Genomic DNA, 20,184 nt, shown 5'->3' with positions numbered 1-20,184 from the left:
CAATGTCCAGCAACAAATTTTGGCTGTTAGTGAAAGAGCAAGAAAGAAAAAGGGGACTTCCCTGGTGGCGCAGTGGTTAAGAATCTGCCTGCCAATGCAGGGGACACGGGTTCAAGCCCTGGTCCGGGAAGATCCCACGTGCGGCAGAGCAGCTAACCCTGTGCGTCACAACTACTGAGCCTGCACTCTAGAGCCCATGAGCCACAACTACTGAAGCCCACGCGCCCTAGAGCCCATGCTCCGTAACAAGAGAAGCCACCGCAATGAGAAGCCTGCGCACAAGGAAGAGTAGCCCCCGCTCACTGCAACTAGAGAAAGCCTGTGCATAGCAACAAAGACCCAATGCAGCCAAAAATAAAATAAGTTAATTAAATAAATAAGTTAAAAAAAAAAGAAAGAAAGAATGAAGAAGGAAGGAAAAGAGAGGAGAGATGAAGAAAGGAAAGGAGGGGAAAGAAAGGGAAAGTAGGAGAAGGGAAGGAAAAAATAAACTTAATGGCAAGGGAAGGGAAGAGAAGAGAAGACACTTCCAGAGATGCTTATGACTAGAGAGAGATGAATAAACTAAAAAGACAAAAAATGGTCAGAGGGAAAAATGATAGTGGGGTGCTGCAGCTCTTAGCCTTCTTTCTCACTCTAACATGTATCAAGAATGAATACAAATATCCGTGAGGCCATGTTACAGTACCCACATCTCCCATTCTTCAGGATTGCGGAAGGACTCCCTGATGAGAGGATTGAAGATGTGAAGATAGGAGATTTTCCTATAGAGAGTGTAAGTGGGATTCATCATGATGAGTCCCAGAGGAAAAGAAACATATGGGATGACTTGGAGCTATTTTCTTAAGCTCAAGTGGTAGATGAGTTTCTATATTATATGGCTTAATTCACCAGAGTGGAGAAACATCTAGAGAGACAGTGGTCCACTTCTCTCAGCCCAAACATGTGTAAAAGCCATAATTCATTTGTTTAGATTCTTATGGTAAGGTAATTTACTTAAATCTTGATCTTAGGAGACAATTTGAATTTCTCTAAGGTCAGTATACTGACTCCTACCAGAGGACACAGCTGGGGAACTGGAGAGGGCGTATGATCTGGAATCTGAACATGGGCTCAAGTCCTGACTCTAGGGTGTGTCCTTTGGCAAGTCACTTAATTCTTTTGAGTCTTCATTCTTTATTTGTCATATGGGAATAAGAATAAGGCCTGTTGTTTATTTCTTTATTCACTCAAGACAGATTGAGTATACTCTACACTATATATTAGGCACTGGATTTGTTGGGGCCGGGATTACTGAAGACAGAATTGAGATATGTGTGAAAACCTTCTGCAAAATGCAAAGCACTGTCAAGTGCCAGTTAACAGTTACTATAAAGATGGTTGTGGTACAATGTCCCAGTCTTAGAAATAAATATATTTAACATTAGACCTAGCATCTTCCTCCTGAAACTGCAATTGGTTGTGGTTTATTTAATCCTTTGTAAATGATTTTTCCTTAAATTCTTACCAGTGATACAGAGATGATTATTTGACTTATAATTCAAATATGATTTGCTTGGGAAAAACTGTATCCAGAACCTGTCTTAATAATAAATAGTTTTTTAAAACTCCACGAAAGTAGGAATATGAACTGTAGGCACATGTAAAGCAAGCCAAGTATACTCTTTTAACTTTAAAAGGATGACTCTGTGGCAAGCGATTGCCCAAGGTATAATGAGTTCAACAAGCTCATTCTTGTGTGATTTCTAAAGCCAAATTCATATTTGAATAGTGAAAGGGATCCTTTCCGGTAAACTGAATTTGCTGGGTGGACATAATGCAAATGACAACCTATCTTGACTTAAACAGGTTTTTAAGGTACAGAAAATATGAGCAACTGAAATTCCTGGTAGAAAGGTGAAATACCTCAGCAAAACATATTTATAAATTATTTATAATAATTTGGGGCAAGTGAAAAATTTATGGAAGTTCCTATAGTCACAAAAAGTAATAGCAATAATTACATATTTGGGCCTTAAAAGTGGTACTCTAATAATCATAAGTAGATTAATAGTAAGAAAAATTTGAATGTTGTATTAAACTAAAAGCTTTCTATTCATTAGATGTACCAAACATAAATATTTTAAATATTTTAATTTTACCTTAATGGAGATGACATTATTATTATTATTATTACTATTATTATCATCATCATCATCATCATTATTTTAGTGCTTTACTAGAGCCTAATAATTGGAGCACATACTTAAGAACTGTAGTTCCTAAAACTCGGTAGCCTATTCCATTTACTCAGAAAAATAAATGGCAGAATGACATAAATGTAAATCTTATGCTCTTAAAAACAATTATTTTTACAGAAATTGAAATAGTAAAACTAAGTAGCAAAAACCAAAATGGAATATTAAACCTTTATTTTTACACACACTTAATTGTTCTCTCCTGCCCATAAATTACAAAATATCTTGATTTGCAGTGGAACCCAATCTGTACTGAAAAGTAGTGTAACTGACTGCAGCTTCAGAGATATTTCTTTTATGAACAGGTTAAGATGTTTCCTAGTTTGGAAATATCAAAACTCCCCTTTCTTGGAATCTTTTATAGGTCACTATCAACTTTGGAGCTGGGATAATTCTGTTCACACCAAGGGGGCTTTTCCTGAATTCAGATTCTTTTTTGTTGTTTTAAGTATGTTTACAGACACTATTATGCCCACAGGTAACAGGAAACCAGTGTTTCAAAAGAAAATTTGATCACACTGCTAGATAACACAGGTATCCTAAACAAGTATACGAACGCCTCGAGGCTTCAAGCTGCTGCCAGAAAGACATATTTTTTTGATTGGTAAGAACTGCCAGATGACGCTTCATGAAATATAAATGCAAGAAAGCCTCCGAGAGCTCAATAAAAACCTTCCACCCGTCATTGTAGGAGGATAAGAGCAAGATACTGTTAACAAGTGCAGGAAATGGCTTTCGGAGTTTCAATATCAGTCTATTTCTTATTCAATGGTATGTCATTTCTTTTTGTCGTGTTAATTTTGTGTCATTGTAAAATGTGAATAGGATTTATGTGAATTAGTGAGGAGTTGGCTTTTAGCAGTTATTCTTCATGACAAAGATCCAAGCAAGGAATATGTGAATTAATTTAGTTTCTTATGTAATGTATGTTCCTCTTTTAACATATTTTGACACCTCTTTTTCTGAGATCTTTATATTGTTTGTTCTATACAATTGAAGAGTAGTTGATACATATGATATTAGAGCGGCCTTGTGACTGAATGAGTTTATAAAATGTATTTATTTCCTCTTAATAATTAATGTGTTTCTACTTTCTCTAACTATAATGTAGTGAGTGGAATTGATATGCATGAGAAACTATCAGGAAACTGCCCTTGTCAGGTTATGGATTTCAAATGTAAATGAATTAAAAATAGAACAGATGTGGGACTAGATAGAATAACTTTTGATCTGTTGCTTGTATGTAGAAGGAGGTTCACCTGCTAAAGATGCCTTCCCTCCCCCCCCCCCCCCCTTTCACACAGCTGTGACAGCATTGACTGAAGACGCAGCCAGGACTGTAACACCCCCAGTCACAACCCAGCAAAGTAACTGGACCATTAACAAAACAGAAGGTATTTTCTTCACACTTTTGTATTTCAAGTGACTTTTTTTTTTTAATGTTTGAGAGAAATTTGGATTGTGATAAAAGCAACACTGGAAATTTTTAAATATATATTTTATTATTGGACAACCTTTTATCAGGATGCTGTTAAATGGAAGTGACAGGTAAATGTGTCAGCAGAGAATTGTCTTTTTAAAAGGAGGAAGTGAAGCAAATGAGAAAAAGTTGTTTTCAGTTATGTCCTGGATGTGAAACATGCCACACTTTCTGCTTGATTCCTGCTGGGTTCCCAATAACCCATGTGCTTCCAGAGGCAGTCTGTCCCTATTTTGGCATTCTTGATGAGTGACTTTATATTTTGATCTGTGATTGTGAGCTTTGCAGCCAAATAAATTTATGGCTACCAGATGAAGCCTTAATCCACTTTCCCCCATCTTTGGAAAGATCTTTTTTCTTGTCTTTGGGGGCTTTTATTGTTGCTTTAGTATATGCTATACCTCCCAACCACTTGTATCCAATTTTTGTTGTTGATGGTGATGATATATTTTATTATTGTTATTAAAATAGCTTCTGGCCACTGTTGAGCATCAGCATTTTTCCAAACTCTTTGAACTCTTAGAGGTGAACTTGGGAAACTTGTTACCTGCCAAGACCTGTGTATCAGGTGGTTGTGATTCTCACACAAATCACATGCCACCCCCTGATGTGAAGATGGGCTTCGTGACTTAGGACCAAAGAAACACCATATCTTGCTCTCAGAGGCAGGCAAGTAAAAGAAGATCAAGTTAAATATTTTGTTTCTGAATATGAAAGATAGTAACAGTTAAGTATTCTTCATTTCACCAATAATTTTAAATTTAAAAAATTTGCTTAAAATAGTTTGCTCATTTGAGTTTTTGAATATATATCAATTTGCAAATTAAAATTAGTGTGGCTTTTAGAATAACTTTTAGCCAAATTCTTCATGTCTTTTGAGCCTTTAAACAAAGAGAAAACATCTTTGTTGAGAGAGAATACTGTAGAGAATTAAAGAAGTACAGTTTCCTCTCAGTGACATAACAGTGTGCCCATCACCACCTGTTTTCTTCCCTAATAGTGAACCGCAAGGCAAATTCTCCAAGTTACAGGTAATAATTATGGACAAAAGGGATTGAATATATCACTTCAGTAGTTTTTCTTTGCTTTCTTGATGGGTGAATTTTAGTTCCCTGCTTTTCATTTAACTTAAAAATCTGAATCCAGTATCTCAGGAAAGTTTCATGAAGTTATAACTAATATTCTTCTCCTTAGAGGAAAGATGAGTCTCTAGTATATTCTTTCTTTGTAAATGTCTTCTCTCAATTCTCACATTTTCTAGTAAGTCCTGGTTCAGGCTTGGTTAATTGAACTTATTTAATCTTGAAGTAGGAAGAACCTAGCACAGTTTATAATGAGAAATTCCCACTGCCTTAGAATTAATTATCAAGATGAGAAATTAGATTTACTATACCACATTTAACAAAATGAATATGAATTTTAAGGTAATGTTGTGTGTTCTCAACCAAAATGAAGTTCTATAACAGTATCTTGTTGGTGACTTAGTACCTAAAGATTTAGTATTTTCAATATAAATAAGTATGCCTTTTTAGATCTTTTTCTCCTGAAAACAAATAAGTATGATTCTCTTAATCTACTTAGCAAGCTGAATATAATATAACATGATAACTAAGGTTGAGGAGATATGTTTATTCATAACAGTGACAAAAATAAAATGCCACTAATTCTTCTGAATTCTGAAGAATTTAAGAATCAGTAATTAAAGTATACTAAAAAGGACTCATTTATGCTGTTTTGTCATTCCCACTGCCCAAACCTCAAGGATAGTATAGGTATATGTCTTTAGTACATCAAGGAATGAAGGATGAGCATCCTGAAATCTATGTATTTTGCCACAGTACAGCTTCCCAAAGGGAAGTTTCCAATAAAGAGGCTTCTGGACACTTGACCACAAAGGTTTCTCCAAGTGTGGTCATTTGCATAGTGTTAAAGCTAGAAATCAGAACCCAGGTTTTCTAATTCCAACCCCATGGCTTTTCCCACAATATCATAATGCCTCTTAACTGAGTAAATTTTCTAATTAACATCTGAAGGTATTGTCTTAGCTATGTTAAACCTGAGCCATAAGTTGTTTCTGGCTTCACCTATAGGTCATAACAATACCTCTTCTGAAATCAGTTAGGGAAAACAATCCCTTTTCCATTAGCTACTTAAGGTAGTCTGCATAAGAAGAAGGGGGGATTCTCATCTCACTCTTCTCTGGGGAATGAAAAGAAATCAAGTTCATTATCTCCCAACCATAAATCCAAATCTTCCTGAGTGCTACTTCTCAGGTGTAAAGGGGACAATGAAAAAAATTGTATTATTTCATTTGTATCCAGGCATATATTTGGGAAGCCTTGCTCAGGACAGCATGCTAAGACTAGAATCAATGCTGCCACCTTTTGGCAAACTTGTATCTCTATCATCTTATTACATAGTTTCCAAAGAATGGAATGATCATCAATCCACCTCCAGCCCCTAATTCATTAATATGTCTTAGATGATATTAACCCAAGCTTTGTAAATATAACCTGTCAAAGGAATCAATCAATAGTTCAAATGACAGAGCACTCAAAGAATATTCTTAAAATTAAAGGTCTTTTTGTATATGTGTTACAAATCTACCGTGGAAGTGTGACCCACCTCATCTGTTAATACTGTTATCTCCTTTTCCTAGCTGGTTACACACAAGGACCCATAGCGTTGAGGCTCTCACATCCTTGCCTGGAGGACCACAATAGTTACTGCATCAATGGTGTTTGTGCATTCCACCATGAGCTGGAGAAAGCCATCTGCAGGTAAGGGCAAAGAACTTCCCAGGCCCTAGAGATGGGAGAAGGAGAGTGTATGCCTCCTTTCACATGGTGTTTCACAACATTTCCGCGCGCCTCCATCTTACCTAGTAAAGAAGGTACATGATCTGAACGTGATTCACCAATTCTCTTTGTATCTGAATATCTAAGGAGTCGTTTTCTAACCTACCTAGTTCTCACTACTCAAAAATATGGTTCCTAGATTAGCAGCATCTGTATAACCTGGGAGCTTGTTGAAAATGAAGACGCTCACACCGTACTTCAAAACTACTGAATCCAAATCAACTTTTTTTTCTTTTTTTTTTTTTTTAAACAATTGACTCTTTTTATTAATTTATTTTTATTTATTATTTAAATTATGTTTGTTTGTTTGTTTGTTTATGGCTGTGTTAGGTCTTCGTTTCTGTGCGAGGGCTTTCTCTAGTTGTGGCAAGTGGGGGCCATTCTTCATCACGGTGCGCAGGCCTCTCACTATCGCGGCCTCTCTTGTTGCGGAGCACAGGCTCCAGACGCGCAGGCTCAGTAATTGTGGCTCACGGGCCTAGCTGCTCCGCGGCATGTGGGATCTTCCCAGACCAGGGCTCGAACCCGTGTCCCCTGCATTGGCAGGCAGACTCTCAACCACTGCGCCAACAGGGAAGCCCCCAAATCAACTTTTAACAACGTGCAAAGATGTTTCCAAGTTTTTACGGATAGATTATAGGATAAAATGAAACAGACTATGGCAAAAACACTTCAGGAATATAAAGGTCTAGATCGACTGAGATACCAGTTTTATGATCATTGATTTGCTCAGCATCCTCCTATGAAAGAGTAGGTTAACAATTTTCTAGATCAACTCATGCAAGGGTCCTACCTTTCCCTCCTACCAATGAGGGAATTTGCATTAATACGGGGTCTTAATCAAATGATTATTGTAAAATACATGGCTTCTTCAATAAATTTAATAGATTGGCTTTCATTTGGTATTGGCCTCTTTAATTTAAATCACTTTTTATCAAATTTTTTTCATTCTTCGAAATTTGTCATTTGTGTTTCTATCATAAGGAGTTTTAAAATTACACATTCTTTTCTTTTTTTAAAGGTGTTTTACTGGTTATACTGGAGAAAGGTGTGAGCACTTGACCTTAACTTCATATGCTGTGGATTCTTATGAAAAATACATTGCAATTGGGATTGGCGTTGGATTATTATTAAGTGCTTTTCTTGTTATTTTTTACTGCTACCTAAGAAAGAGGTATGAAAAAAAACAAATTATGAAGTCACTAGATACTCATTCATTTGACAAACTTTCACTAAGCCCCTACAATGTACCAGGCACTGACATATATAATTTTTTAGTGAAAATATGGCTGTAAATCTGGCAAGTTCCTGCATATTTGTTTTGATGTCTTTTCTCATAAACCCAGACAAGAGGTAAAAATTTACCCACAGTTGCAATAGGATAGTTCCAAATTACAGTTTCCCTTCATCCCCAACTCTGTCTGCCTACATCAAAGTTATAAATGTGTAGGACAGTCGGCCCACAAGGGTAAAGATTAATGTGTTTTGTGCACAATTATATGAAGTGTCAAATACCATGTCTGGCACACCATAGACGCTCAGTAAACATCTGTTGAATGGACAGATCAAAATATGAGTATTAAATGAATGAAAATGTGTGATAAATGTGGGCCATTTTCTTCCCAGACATTAGTTGAGGGTATATTCAGGAGATACTGTCTACTGCTAAAAGCTAAACAAGATAAATTTGATCCACTAAGTATAAATTACTCATGCATTAATTATTAATCATTATTTCTGGCTTTTCCACACTGGTAATTTTTCCTTTAATCCATGTATAGGGAAAAGTCAAGAAATAATGTGATATACATTAAAGAAAATGTATAAATACATTTCCCTTGCTGTACTCTATTAACTAAGTTGTCATTTTTAAAATGACCAAAAATTACTGTACAACATTAAAAAAAATTGTTTGCTTAGTAATTGCATCTTAGAGAGAATAAAATCTGTTATATCAATTGTGGATCAATTGATATAAAATCTGTTATATCAGTTGCCTAAGAGACTAAGAAAGAAAATAAAAAAGGAAGTAAGACCTTTTAATATTAACAAGACAGCTGTCTGGGATCAGGTTCCCTAGAAGCTGAACCTGAGATAGAGATTTCCTGACTGAGTGATGACTGGTCGCGAGAATGCTCAAAGGTGAAATCTGTAATGAAGTAGGAAAGCTAGAACAGAGGAAGAAGGTAAGCAAAGATGTAGTTTAGCTGAAGTCTATCCTCAACCTGACTCCAAAGGGAGACCTAGAACATGACTGGCATCGCTGCCCCATCCCAAGAAGGTGAGGGATCTTGGTTGTAGTACCCAGCGTCATCAGGCATGGGTGTCAGAGTGCTCCTGGCAGGGTAAGAGGCAGGGGCTTGGAATCTCCTAGGAATCTTCAGGCAAAGTCCTCTCTTGGCTGAGGACAATCTTCTAGAGAAGGATGGTGCTATGAGCCTTATTAACACCCACAACTGCTGGGAGATGGGTATACCAGTGGGTAAAGAGGATATGGGTGGGATACCAAGAGCAATTGCTACACCAGAGCATTTATATAATCCTCAATAAGCTGTACAAACAGCAGTCAAATTCATATGAAAAACAATACTCTGTTTTAGGTGTCTAAAATTGAAATCACCTTACAACGTCTGTTCCGGAGGAAGACCACTATGAGGCCTTTGGAAGAAATTTTCATGAGTCATTGGTGAAAATCAGTGGGCCCAAAACTGAAATTTTCAAGTGAAACAACACAACTTCCTAAGCTGACTAGAAAGTTGGAATCATGATGAAACAAGGGAATAAATTTCAACATTGGTCCTTAGACTTTGCTATTTTTAAAGTGCCATGGGAGCCAAGGGAACAAGGTACAGTGACAGAAGTCAAGTTCACAGTTCTACTCTGGGTTTGTTGCTGTTGTGTGATTATTGTTCTCACTGCAGAGAGACTGAGTTTTATGCTTCTGACTATGTCAGATGTGAATTTTCATGGGAATAATTATCAACCTTGCAGCCAGCCAAAGCAATGCCAAGCTTGGATTCTTCACTATGCTTGCTACCAGGATTCTGGACCACTGCTCTACGGACCAAATCCCAAACATGATGCTTTCATGGTGTCTAAAAGAATGTGCTATTCAGATGAGATTACTATTATGGCACCTCCAGTGAACCAAACTTATGATTGAAGTCTAAGCTAGAGAAAAGAAATGGAATGTCCAAGGCAAACATAATCATACCCAACTTGTGACAACACTGTGAAATATGGAATAAGCTAAAGAGTTTCTGATGACTGAAAGCTGTCTGGACACTGAGCCCTGAGGAGGCAAAACGTTTTTGTTTCTGCATGGATTATAAAATTTTGTTTTGGACTCACTGGTCCCCAAATGCTTATGTTCATCACTTTCTCCTATTGTTAGTGGAATTACCTGGCGATTATCTACTTGGACTGAAATTCTAAAATTCTACTAACAAATAAAATTCTACAATTGGCTCTGAAATAGAAACTGAAGAACATGACATAAGAATTTTCCACCAGCCAACAGCGGGTGGAAATTTTCTTTACCATTTCTGGGTACCGGAGAGAAGATTTGCACAGAGGGAGAGAAAACGGAATATTGGTAGAAATAACACTTTGAGAATTAGGGTCCTTCCTCTCTAATCATATTTCTTCCACCTAATTTGAATAGTCTTGTTCAGGTCCCTTAATTTCTTTGGGCTTTGATCAGTTTCTACAAGGTCCTTCTAGCTCTAAAATTTGATTGTGACAGAAGAGAGAAAATTTTCCACCTCTCAACTCCATCTCTGTCCCCGACCTCACCTCTCACCCCACTGGATATCATCTTAGGTGTATATTTTATTATTTGGTTTGTAAAATAATAATTTAAGAATTTGTTTTTAAAGGAAGTAAAACATGAAATTAAAAATAATAATATCTACCATTTTTCTTTTAGATTCAATCTAAGACTGTGGACTTTTTTTCTATTGTGGTGTAGATAAGCAAAATAATTTTGATCATGAGATGGGTTAAAAAAAGATCAAACATGAATATTCTTACAGTGGTAGCCCAGTAGCAAGCCTTTCTCTTATATTAAGTTGTGACTTTTCATTCACTTCTAAACAAAACTACATTCTGCTTTCCTTTGAATAGAAGGCATTTCACTTGCTTTGTTTTTCCTTCAGAAGGAATTTAATGCAGATGAATTGCAGGTCAGCACTTTCTGCATGACCTCACAAAGTATGCAGAGGTTACATCATACCAAGGAGTGGGGAGATGAAGGTTCCTCCCAGTGACTCCAGTGACCGCACCTAGAAAGCTAGGCTTTTCCTGAGCATTTCAAAAAGGTGTTAAAAAGCTGGGTAGAGTCCAGGAAGAAACACTAAAGCTTAATTAAGGACTGCCTCCCAATGAAAAGAAGAGGAAGTAAGGGTAGAGTCTGGGGAGGTGATAACCTAAAAAGTTATAAATATTTGCTGTCTATAAATATTTCTAAAATGTAAACATAATTGAATTGATATTAATCAACAAATTAAAATTCCCAGAATGCCAAACCAAAAAGTAAACCAAAACATAAAACCAATAGAAATTCAATTTTTTTCACCTGTGGAAGAGTATATATTAACATTATAAAATCCACCCAGTGAGACTACATATATGGAAATTTATTTATTTATCTATTTATTTTTATAAATTTATTTATTTATTTTTGGCTGCATTGGATCTTCGTTGCTGCCCATGGGCTTTCTCCAGTTGCGGCGAGTGGGGGCTAGTCTTCATTGCGGTGCACGGGCTTCTCATTGCAGTGGCTTCTCTTGTTGCGGAGCACAGGCTCTAGGCGTGCAGGCTTCAGTAGTTGTGGCACGTGGGCTCAGTAGTTGTGGCTCGTGGGCTCTAGAGCGCAGGCTCAGTAGTTGTGGCTCAGGGGTTTAGTTGATCCACAGCATGTGGGATCTTCCCGGGCCAGGGCTCGAACCAGCATCCCCTGCATTGGCAGGCGAATTCTTAACCACTGCGCCACCAGGGAAGTCCCTATGTATATGGAAATTTAGAGTGTAGCTCATGAGAAGCCATCTGTTTATGGTCCGTCATACAAAAGAATCTTGTGAAAAACTCCTAGAGTTCATTTTCCAGGAAGGAATCCCTGGCATTCCTATGGCAATATTTACATATGTAAGCAGGCTTTAAGTAGGAAAATGCATAAGTATAAGATGTTCTGCAAATTTTTCATTTTCTATTTTTTCCTATATGCAATAAGACCCTGAAAAAGGCCTACCAGTGAAGCCCTGGCATCAGAACTACATTTTCAGCTATTAGGTGAGGTGGGTCATTTAGGAAAGAAATGAGAACATGTTTCTGGCATCTTTGACTAAATCAAACGGGCCAAGGGGTTCATCAATTTCTTTTATTTCCCATTTTGTCTCCTTCCTGTGTCTGCCCTTCAGTTCTTGAGAACACATTCTTAGGTCATCAATATTCATGAGTGAGTCATTAGTTAGCCTTTTGGAGCATAATGGCGGTGGGAGCAAACACTATAACTTCAGTCACGCTTGAGTGAGTAAATTTACAAAAAGGGAATTATAACTGCTTGTTATTGTATCTTCTTTCTCCAAATTACTTTTCTGTATAATTATGTTTTTATAATGTTGGAAAGTAGATGAAATCATAACACAGTCCATCTTTTAGTGTTTCCTGGCACAATACAACCCTTAATTTTGAAACATCTATTTTGGTGACGTCAAGAAGATTTCTATTCATTATATGTAATTGAAAAAAAAATGTCTAAAGGAAATAACAAGGCAAACATGAGTAATTTAACCTTTTGATGTTGAACTTAGGATGATTCGCCACAGAGAACATGAGTAAACCACTTAACTTCTCTGTCTTACAAACTGTAACACATTCTGTGGTATGATATAAATATTGATATCCTACAACTCATACTCATGGGAAGGGTTACCAGAATCTCTCTGTTGCAAAATACCACTCTTTCTGGCTTACATCATGACTGCATGACATCAGGATATTAGCAGTTGCCAAGATGAACTGGAAGTGTTGAAATTTAATTTGTGAGCCTGGCACTGCTAATCTGCATGAGTCCACATTTCTGTCCAACCTTTTGGCACAGCTCTAGTCAGTAGCATATTCAGAAGCATATCTTCCAAATTCAGCTCCAAATTTCTGTGAGATGTTCAATGAATGCACAACTCAGAGTACAAGGGCCTAAGTAGTTAATATCCTAAGAATTCAAAGGCTAGACTCCTTGAGAATACCCACATGAATAAATGTGTCCCATCTGGACATTTCACTCCTCTGCCAAAACTAAACATGAGGGCTGTTATAGATTTGGACAACACCCACAGCTTCCAGAGAAGCATCTCCTAAAGATTAGGAATGCGATGATATGGTAACAAGAACTGAATTGTTTAATCGGGTCTTATCTCTATACTTCATGGCCTTTCTTTGTAATTTTTATGTCTCAGATAATATTGGAGCATAAGTCACTTAGATTGAAATTCCGTTAAGACCACAGCCAAGCAGGTATCAAACTAGCAGTGTTAAGAGAATGTTAATTAGGCTTCCCATCTTTCTGGAAAAAAATGGCACATATAGATTTTTTAAATTGCACAAAAATATTGATTCAATATTAAGTCCCTTCACAAAGCAAGTTGAAGTAATAGTGTAATATAGCTATCATTTATAAGCACTTATAATATTTGAAAAGCATTGTTAGCTTTGTTTCAATTAATCCACACCTATATGTAATTGAGGCTTAGAGAAGGCAATTCACTTTTTCAAGGTCACATAGCCTTTAAGTGGCAGAGCCTAGACATGAACCAGATAGATCTAATGCCAAAGTCCCTCATCTAAACCCTAGATGATAATGCTTCCCAATATTTTATGAGAAATACTAGTGTTAGGGTTGGTTTCTTGATGAGCTTGGAGATATACCCAAGAGACTTGTATACAAATTTTAAAAAGTTCTTTTCTTTAAAATATATAAAATAATGACCTTTGTCATGGGTCAACCACAAAAATTCCCTGGTGTCATTTGCAGATTATTAAAATATGCATATCTTCGTTAGGGTGGGGCCAGAACAAGCTTCAAGTGCCTGTTGACAGTTGAATGTACAGTCTGGGGAGAGACTTTAGACTGTAAATGAACCCTGGTTTATCCTCGGGACATAGAGAATGAGGTGGTCATTTGGGAACACTTGATCCCTGTTTGTGGACAAGGGTTTGCTGGCACCAGTGTTATCCTAACTGGGACACTCTTGGTTCAGTTTGGTAATGAGATGAGGAGTGAGTGGTGTTCACATCTATAGGAAAATCTCATCAACCTCCTTCCAACACATCACTCTCAATCCTACCCTAGTGCCATATATACCTTAGAGAAAAAGTCAATGGTAGTGGTCCAGCTTGGGGCAAAAACTGGAAGCAACATTAAAAAAAATCTGCAATGGATGGACACTTCAAGGACCTGTAATCTAGTCTGGCTGTATGATTATCTAACTTTGCTGGGGCCCTTTGGACAGGCTATCCTTGTCTGTTAAGTGAAGAAGTTATACTCTAGAGATGACCTCCACACTCCCTTCCTGGTCAAAAGTCATATGTTGAAAATGTGCAGCCTAAAAGGCAGATCCAGTCCACAGTCATATTTCCTTTGGCTTTCATGATGTTTGTTTTAAATCAAGCCCATATTTAGAAATCAAGATGTTTTAGTATAAAAATCCAGCTTTTCTAGATTCTAGAAAAATAGGAGATATAGGGGATATCCTAGAAAAATAGGAGATACAGAGCTCTGACCCTGTATTCTTACATAGCTTTGATCAGAAGGAGTGCTCCCTTGACACCCAGACTGCTTCTGTCACTATGCTTCCCATTCAGGGTTCCTATAGGCCTTAAAGTCTGCCTCCATGGTTCTTTGATTGGATTAATTTTAAGATCCTGCCTCATCTAAATTCCTCTGAGTCTAGTTATCAGAGTACCTGCAGAGGGCCTTGTTGTACTGCAAAGCACTCAAGCCATAAAAGAATCTCAGATTCTTTAGGAGAACCCACACTCACCTGGAAGCTGGCAGGGGCAGCATTCAATGACTCAGACTCTCTGCCCTGCCCATGCCCTCAGTCACTCTCTGCTACAATCTTTGTCAGATTTGTTTTCTCAGTGTTCAATCCTGCTTATGTTAACTCCCTGCTCAAAAACAAAACTGACTCCCCATTGCGCACCATGTTTAACAAAGGCTCCCCTCCCAGTAGTGTGAGGCCTTCCACAGGGAGGCTCTGGTGGTCTCTCTTTCTCATCTACCCTCCAAGGGCTCCCTACTCAGACCATCAGCTGCAGCCGCCAGCTGCCCTCTGCTCTCTGAACAGACCTCACAATTCCTATCTCTGTGTTAGGGTCTCTGCTTTTCCCTCCACATGTATTACCCTCCTCCATCTCTGTCTGCCAAGATCCTATGCAATTTTTTTCAAATCCTGCCTTCTCCTTGAAGAATTATGTTATTTACAAATATCATCACTCCTTTCCTTTGAACTCCTTGATTATTATTTTCTTTAACCTCTCAAATAGTGCTTACATTCTGCTTTGTGTTATAATGATTTTTGTTCTTGGCTAAGTTCCAACCATAGACTGGGCACAGTGCTCAGTTATTTCTATACAGCATCTCTTTCAGTCCTCAAAGACAGCCTGGAGGAAGGTTTTACTGGGAACTGTGATGAACAGCAGTTAAAAATACCAGTCTTTGGAGTTGAAAAGTCTGTGGCTTAAATCCCAGCTCCACCCCCTACCAGCTGTGCTGCCTTGACCAAGTTTCTTAACTTTTCTAAGCCTGAGTTTTGTCATTTGTAGAAAAAGGATAATATTTATCTGCTAGAGTTGTTTGGAGGGTAATAGTGAGTGTTCAATGAATATTAGCTATTTTATGATTGTCTTCCATTTTTCAGATCAGGAAACTGAAACTTAGAAAGTTTAAGTAACTTGTTCAGTGATATGCAGCTAGTAGGTGGTGGAACCTGGATTTTACCACAAGGCTGTCCAGTTCTGAGGCATACTTCACTTAGCACAGTACTTTGACCATGGCTGTCACTTGGTTAATGTTGTCTAAAGCAGGATCTGAAATCTCGGAGGGCTGGGTTTTGAGTCCCAACTGTTTGTTAGCTATGTGATGGAGAATAAAATATTTAACCCCTCTAAATCTCAGTTGCCTCCCTTATAAAATGGGGATAATAATTACACCTAACCCATATGGTCATTTTAGGATTAAGTTAAATTTGATAGCTAAGTATGTAAAATATTTAGAACACAGTACTCATTCAATAAATTTTACTTACAATTATTAAACATTTGAAACTCCTGTTGAAATTCTTATCGATACTTAATACAACCAGTTTTCTTTTTTATAACATGACATACGCCTTCCTAAAAAAGTTATCACACTGCAAATTTAAGCAATAAAAACCACAAGTCTTATGGGATAACTAAGGCTAAGGGTATAATATTCAAAAACTTTGTCAGTGACGCATTAAAAAAAAGAAACACTAAAGAAAATCATCAAGCCACAAGGGAAGAGACAAAAAGAAGAAGAAGGAATAGAGAAAAGCTATAAAACAGTCAGAAAGCAATTAACAAAATGGCAATAAGAACATACCTATTAATGATCACTTTAAATATAAATGTACTAAATTCTCCAATCAAAAAACTTAGAGTGGCTGAATGTATAAAAAAACAAGACCTACCTATATGCTGCCTACAAGATCTAAACACACGCAGACTTAAAGTTAAGGGATGAAAAAAGATATTCCATGCAAATTAAAACAAAAAGAGAGCTGGGGGCAGCAATCTCATATATGATAAAATAAAGTTAAAAAAAAAAGCTGCAGCAAAAGACAAAGAAGGGCATTACATAATCATAAAGGGATCAATCCAAGAAGAGGATGTAACATTTGTAAATAATTATGCATCCAACATAGGAGCACGTAAATATATAAAGCAAATATTAACAGATATAAAGGAAAAATCAACAGTAACGCAATGATAGTAAGGACGTTAACGCCCCACTTACATCAAAGGATAGATCAACCAGACAAAAAAATCTATGAGGAAACATTGGCCTTAAATGACACATTAGAGCAGACGAGCTTAACAGATGCATACAGAACACTGCATCCTCAAACTGCAGAATACACTTTCTTTTCAAGTGCACATGGAACATTCTCCAGGATAGATCACATGTTAGGCCACAAAACAAATCTCAATAAATTTAAGAAGATTAATATCATATCAAGCTTCTTTTCCAACCAAAACATTATGAAACTAGAAATCAATTACAAGAAAAAACTGGAAAAAACACAAACACATGGAGATTAAACCACATGCTACTAAACAACCAATGGGTCAACAAAGAAACCAAATAAGAAATTTAAAAACTACTTTGAGACAAATGAAAATGGAAATACAACTTTGCAAAATCTACAGGATGCAGCAAAAGCAATTATAAGAGGCAATATCAGAGCAATACAGGTTTACTCAAGAAACAAGAAAAATTTCAAACAAGCAATCTAACTTTACACCTAAAGGAAATAGAAAATGAAGAACAAGCAAAGCCCAAAGTTAGCATAAGGAATGGAATAATAAAGATCAAAGTGAAAATAACAGAAATAGAGACAAAAAAAAAAATAGAAAAGATCAACGAAATTAAGGGCTGGTTTTTTTGAAAAGATAAACAAAATTGGTAAACCTTTAGCCAGACTCATCAAGAAAAAAAAAGAGCCCAAAGAAATAAAATCAGAAATGAAAGAGAAGTTACAACTTATACCACAAAAATATAAACAATCACAAGAGACTACTACAAACAACTATACAGCAACAAATTGGACAGGCTAGAAGAAATGAATAAATTCCTAGAAACATACAGTTTTCAAAGATTAAATCAGGAAGAAATAGAAAATATGAACAGACGATTAGTAGTAATGATACTGAATCAGTAATCAAAACCTCCCAACAGAAGTCTAGGATCAGATAGATTCACAGGAAAATTCTACCAAACATTTAAAGAAGAGTTAATACCTACCCTTCTACAACTATTCCAAAAAATTGTAGAGGAGGGAGTGCTTTCAAACTCAATCTATGAGGCCAGAATTACCCTGATACAAAAATCAGACAAAGACACACAAAAAAGAAGAAAGAAAGAAAGATAGAAAGAAAGATAGAAAGAAAGAAAGAGAGAGAGAGAGAGAAAGAAAGAAAGAAAGAGGAAGAAAGGAAGGAAGGAAGGAAAGGAAGGAAAGAAGGAAGGAAGGAAGGAAGGAAGGAAGGAAGAAAGAAAGAAAGAAAGAAAGAAAGAAAGAAAGAAAGAAAGAAAGAAAGAAAGAGAAAGAAAGAAAGGAAGGAAGGAAGGAAGAAAGAAGGAAAGATGGAAAGAAAGGAAGAAAGAAAGAAAGAAAAAGAGAAAGAAAGAACATTACAGGCTGGCAGGGTGGTGGTGGTGGGATGAACTGGGAGATTGGGATTGACATATATACACTAATATATATAAAATAGATAACTAATAAGAACCTGCTGTATAAAAAATAAATAAATAAAATTCAAAAGAAAAATTACAGGCCAATATCCCTGGTGAATATAGATGCAAAAACCCTCAACAAAATATCAGCAAACCAAATTCAACAATATATAAAAAGGATCATACACCATGATCAAGTGGAATTTATTCCAGGGATGCAAGGATGATTCAATATCTGTATATCACTTATTGTGAAACACCACATTAACAAAACAAAGGATAAAAATCATATGATCATGTCCATAGATGCAGAAAAAACATTTGATGAAAGTCAACATCAAGATGTGACAAAAACTCTCAACAAAGTTGGTATAGAGGGAACACAACTAAACATAATAAAGACTGTATATGACAAGCCCACAACTAACATCATACTCAATGGTGAAATGCTGAAAACTTTTCCTCTGAGATCAGGAACAAAACAAGAATGCCCACTCTCACCACTTTTATTCACGTGGTACTGGATGTCCTAGCCATAACAATCAGACAAGAAAAAGAAATAAATCCATCTGAAATGGAAGGAAAGAAGTAAAACTGTCACTATTTGCAGATGGCATGATATTCTATATAGAAAAACCTAAAAACTTCACCAAAAAACAATTAGAACTAATAAATGAATTCATTAAAGTTGTAGGATACAAAATTAATATGAAGAAATCTGTTGTATTTCTATACACTAATAACAAATTATCAGAAAGAGAAATTAGGAAAACAATCCTACTTACAATTGCCTCAAGAAGAACAATATACCTAGGAAGAAATTTAACCAAGGAGTTGAAAGACTTGTACTCTGAAAACTATAAGACACTAATGAAAAAAAATTGAATAAGATACAAACAAATGGAAAGATATTTTTTGCTCATTGGTTGGAAGAATTATTGTTAAAATGTCCATACTACCCAAAGCAATTTACAGATTCAATGCAACCCCTATCAAAATACCCATGGCATTTTTCACAGAACTAGAACAAATAATCCTAAAATTTGTATGAACCACAAAAGACCCCAAATAGACAAAGTGTTCTTGAGAAAGAACAAGACTTGAAGCATCACATTCTCTGGTTTCAAACTATACTACAAAGCTATAGTGATCAAAATAGTATTGTACTGGCACAAAAACAGACACATAGATCAATGGAACAGAATAGAGCACCCAGAAATAAACCTACATTTGTTGGTCAGTTAATCTATGACAAAGGAGGCAAGAGTACACTATGGGGAAAAGACAGTCTCTTCAATAAATGGTGTTGAGAAAACTAGACCATTACCTGAAAAAGAATGAAATGATTTTTCTTACACCATAAACAAAAATAAACTAAAAATGGATTAAATGCTTTAATGTAAGACCTAAAATCATAAAACTCCTAGAAGAAAATATAGGCAGCATACTCTTTGACATCAATCTTGGCAGTATTTTTTTTTTTTTTTTTTGGATCTGTCTCTTCAGGCAAAGCAACAAAAGAAAAAATAAACAAATGGGACTACATCAAACCAAAAGGCTTTTGCACAGGGAAGGAAACCATTAACAAAACAAAAAGGTAATCTACTGAATGGGAGAAGACACTTGTAAATGATATGTCTGATAAGGGGTTGATATCCAACATATATAAAGAACACATACAACTCAATAGCAAAAAAAAAAGAATTAGATTAAAAATGGGCAGAGGACCTAAATAGGCATTTTTCCAAAGAAGACACACAGATGGCCAAACAGGCACATGAAAAGATGCTCAACATCATTAATCTTCAGGGAAAAGCAAATCAAAACCACTATGAGATATCACCTCACACCTGTCAGAATAGCTACCATCAAAAAGAAAACAAATAACAAGTGTTGGTGAGGAAGTGGAAAAAAGGGTACCCTTGTGCACTGTTGGTGGGAATGTAAATTGGTGCAGCCACTATTGAAAACAGTATAGAGGTGCCTCAAAATTTTACAGTAGAACTACGATATGATCCAGAAATTCCACTTCTGGGTATTTATCCAAAGAAAATGAAAACACTAATTGGAAATCATATATGAACTCTGACGTTCACTGCAGCATTATGTACAAGAGCCAAGATATGGAAGTAA

At 36.4% G+C, this 20,184-nt stretch overlaps 1 protein-coding gene across 4 annotated transcripts; it reads left to right on the top strand.

The window, feature by feature from the left end:
- Positions 1-2,824: 2,824 nt before the first annotated feature.
- On the top strand, positions 2,825-10,384 carry EPGN (epithelial mitogen). 4 transcript variants are annotated; one of them, XM_036852706.1, is made up of 5 exons: positions 2,825-3,008; positions 3,542-3,604; positions 6,377-6,497; positions 7,597-7,623; positions 9,176-10,384. In XM_036852706.1, the coding sequence occupies exons 1-5, from the start codon at positions 2,966-2,968 to the stop codon at positions 9,228-9,230; spliced, it is 309 nt and encodes a 102-aa protein (XP_036708601.1). In that variant the 5' UTR covers positions 2,825-2,965; the 3' UTR covers positions 9,231-10,384. The 4 variants fall into 4 exon arrangements, with proteins under 4 accessions (XP_036708601.1, XP_036708598.1, XP_036708602.1 ...); XM_036852703.1 differs by having other exon boundaries at positions 3,542-3,631; XM_036852707.1 differs by lacking the exon at positions 7,597-7,623.
- The last annotated feature ends 9,800 nt before the right edge of the window (positions 10,385-20,184 follow it).

Source organism: Balaenoptera musculus, chromosome 5 (genome assembly GCF_009873245.2).
Source record: "Balaenoptera musculus isolate JJ_BM4_2016_0621 chromosome 5, mBalMus1.pri.v3, whole genome shotgun sequence".
Taxonomy (NCBI): Eukaryota; Metazoa; Chordata; class Mammalia; order Artiodactyla; family Balaenopteridae; genus Balaenoptera; species Balaenoptera musculus.
Note: the sequence above shows the minus strand (reverse complement) of the source record. Positions and strands in the feature narration are given on the sequence as shown.

Coding starts and splice junctions, on each gene's coding strand:
- EPGN (XM_036852703.1), top strand. CDS start 2,966: ATGGCTTTCGGAGTTTCAATATCAGTCTATTTCTTATTCAATG. Junction 3,009..3,541: donor AGTCTATTTCTTATTCAATG/GTATGTCATTTC, acceptor CCTTTCACACAG/CTGTGACAGCATTGACTGAA. Junction 6,498..7,596: donor CTGGAGAAAGCCATCTGCAG/GTAAGGGCAAAG, acceptor CTTTTTTTAAAG/GTGTTTTACTGGTTATACTG.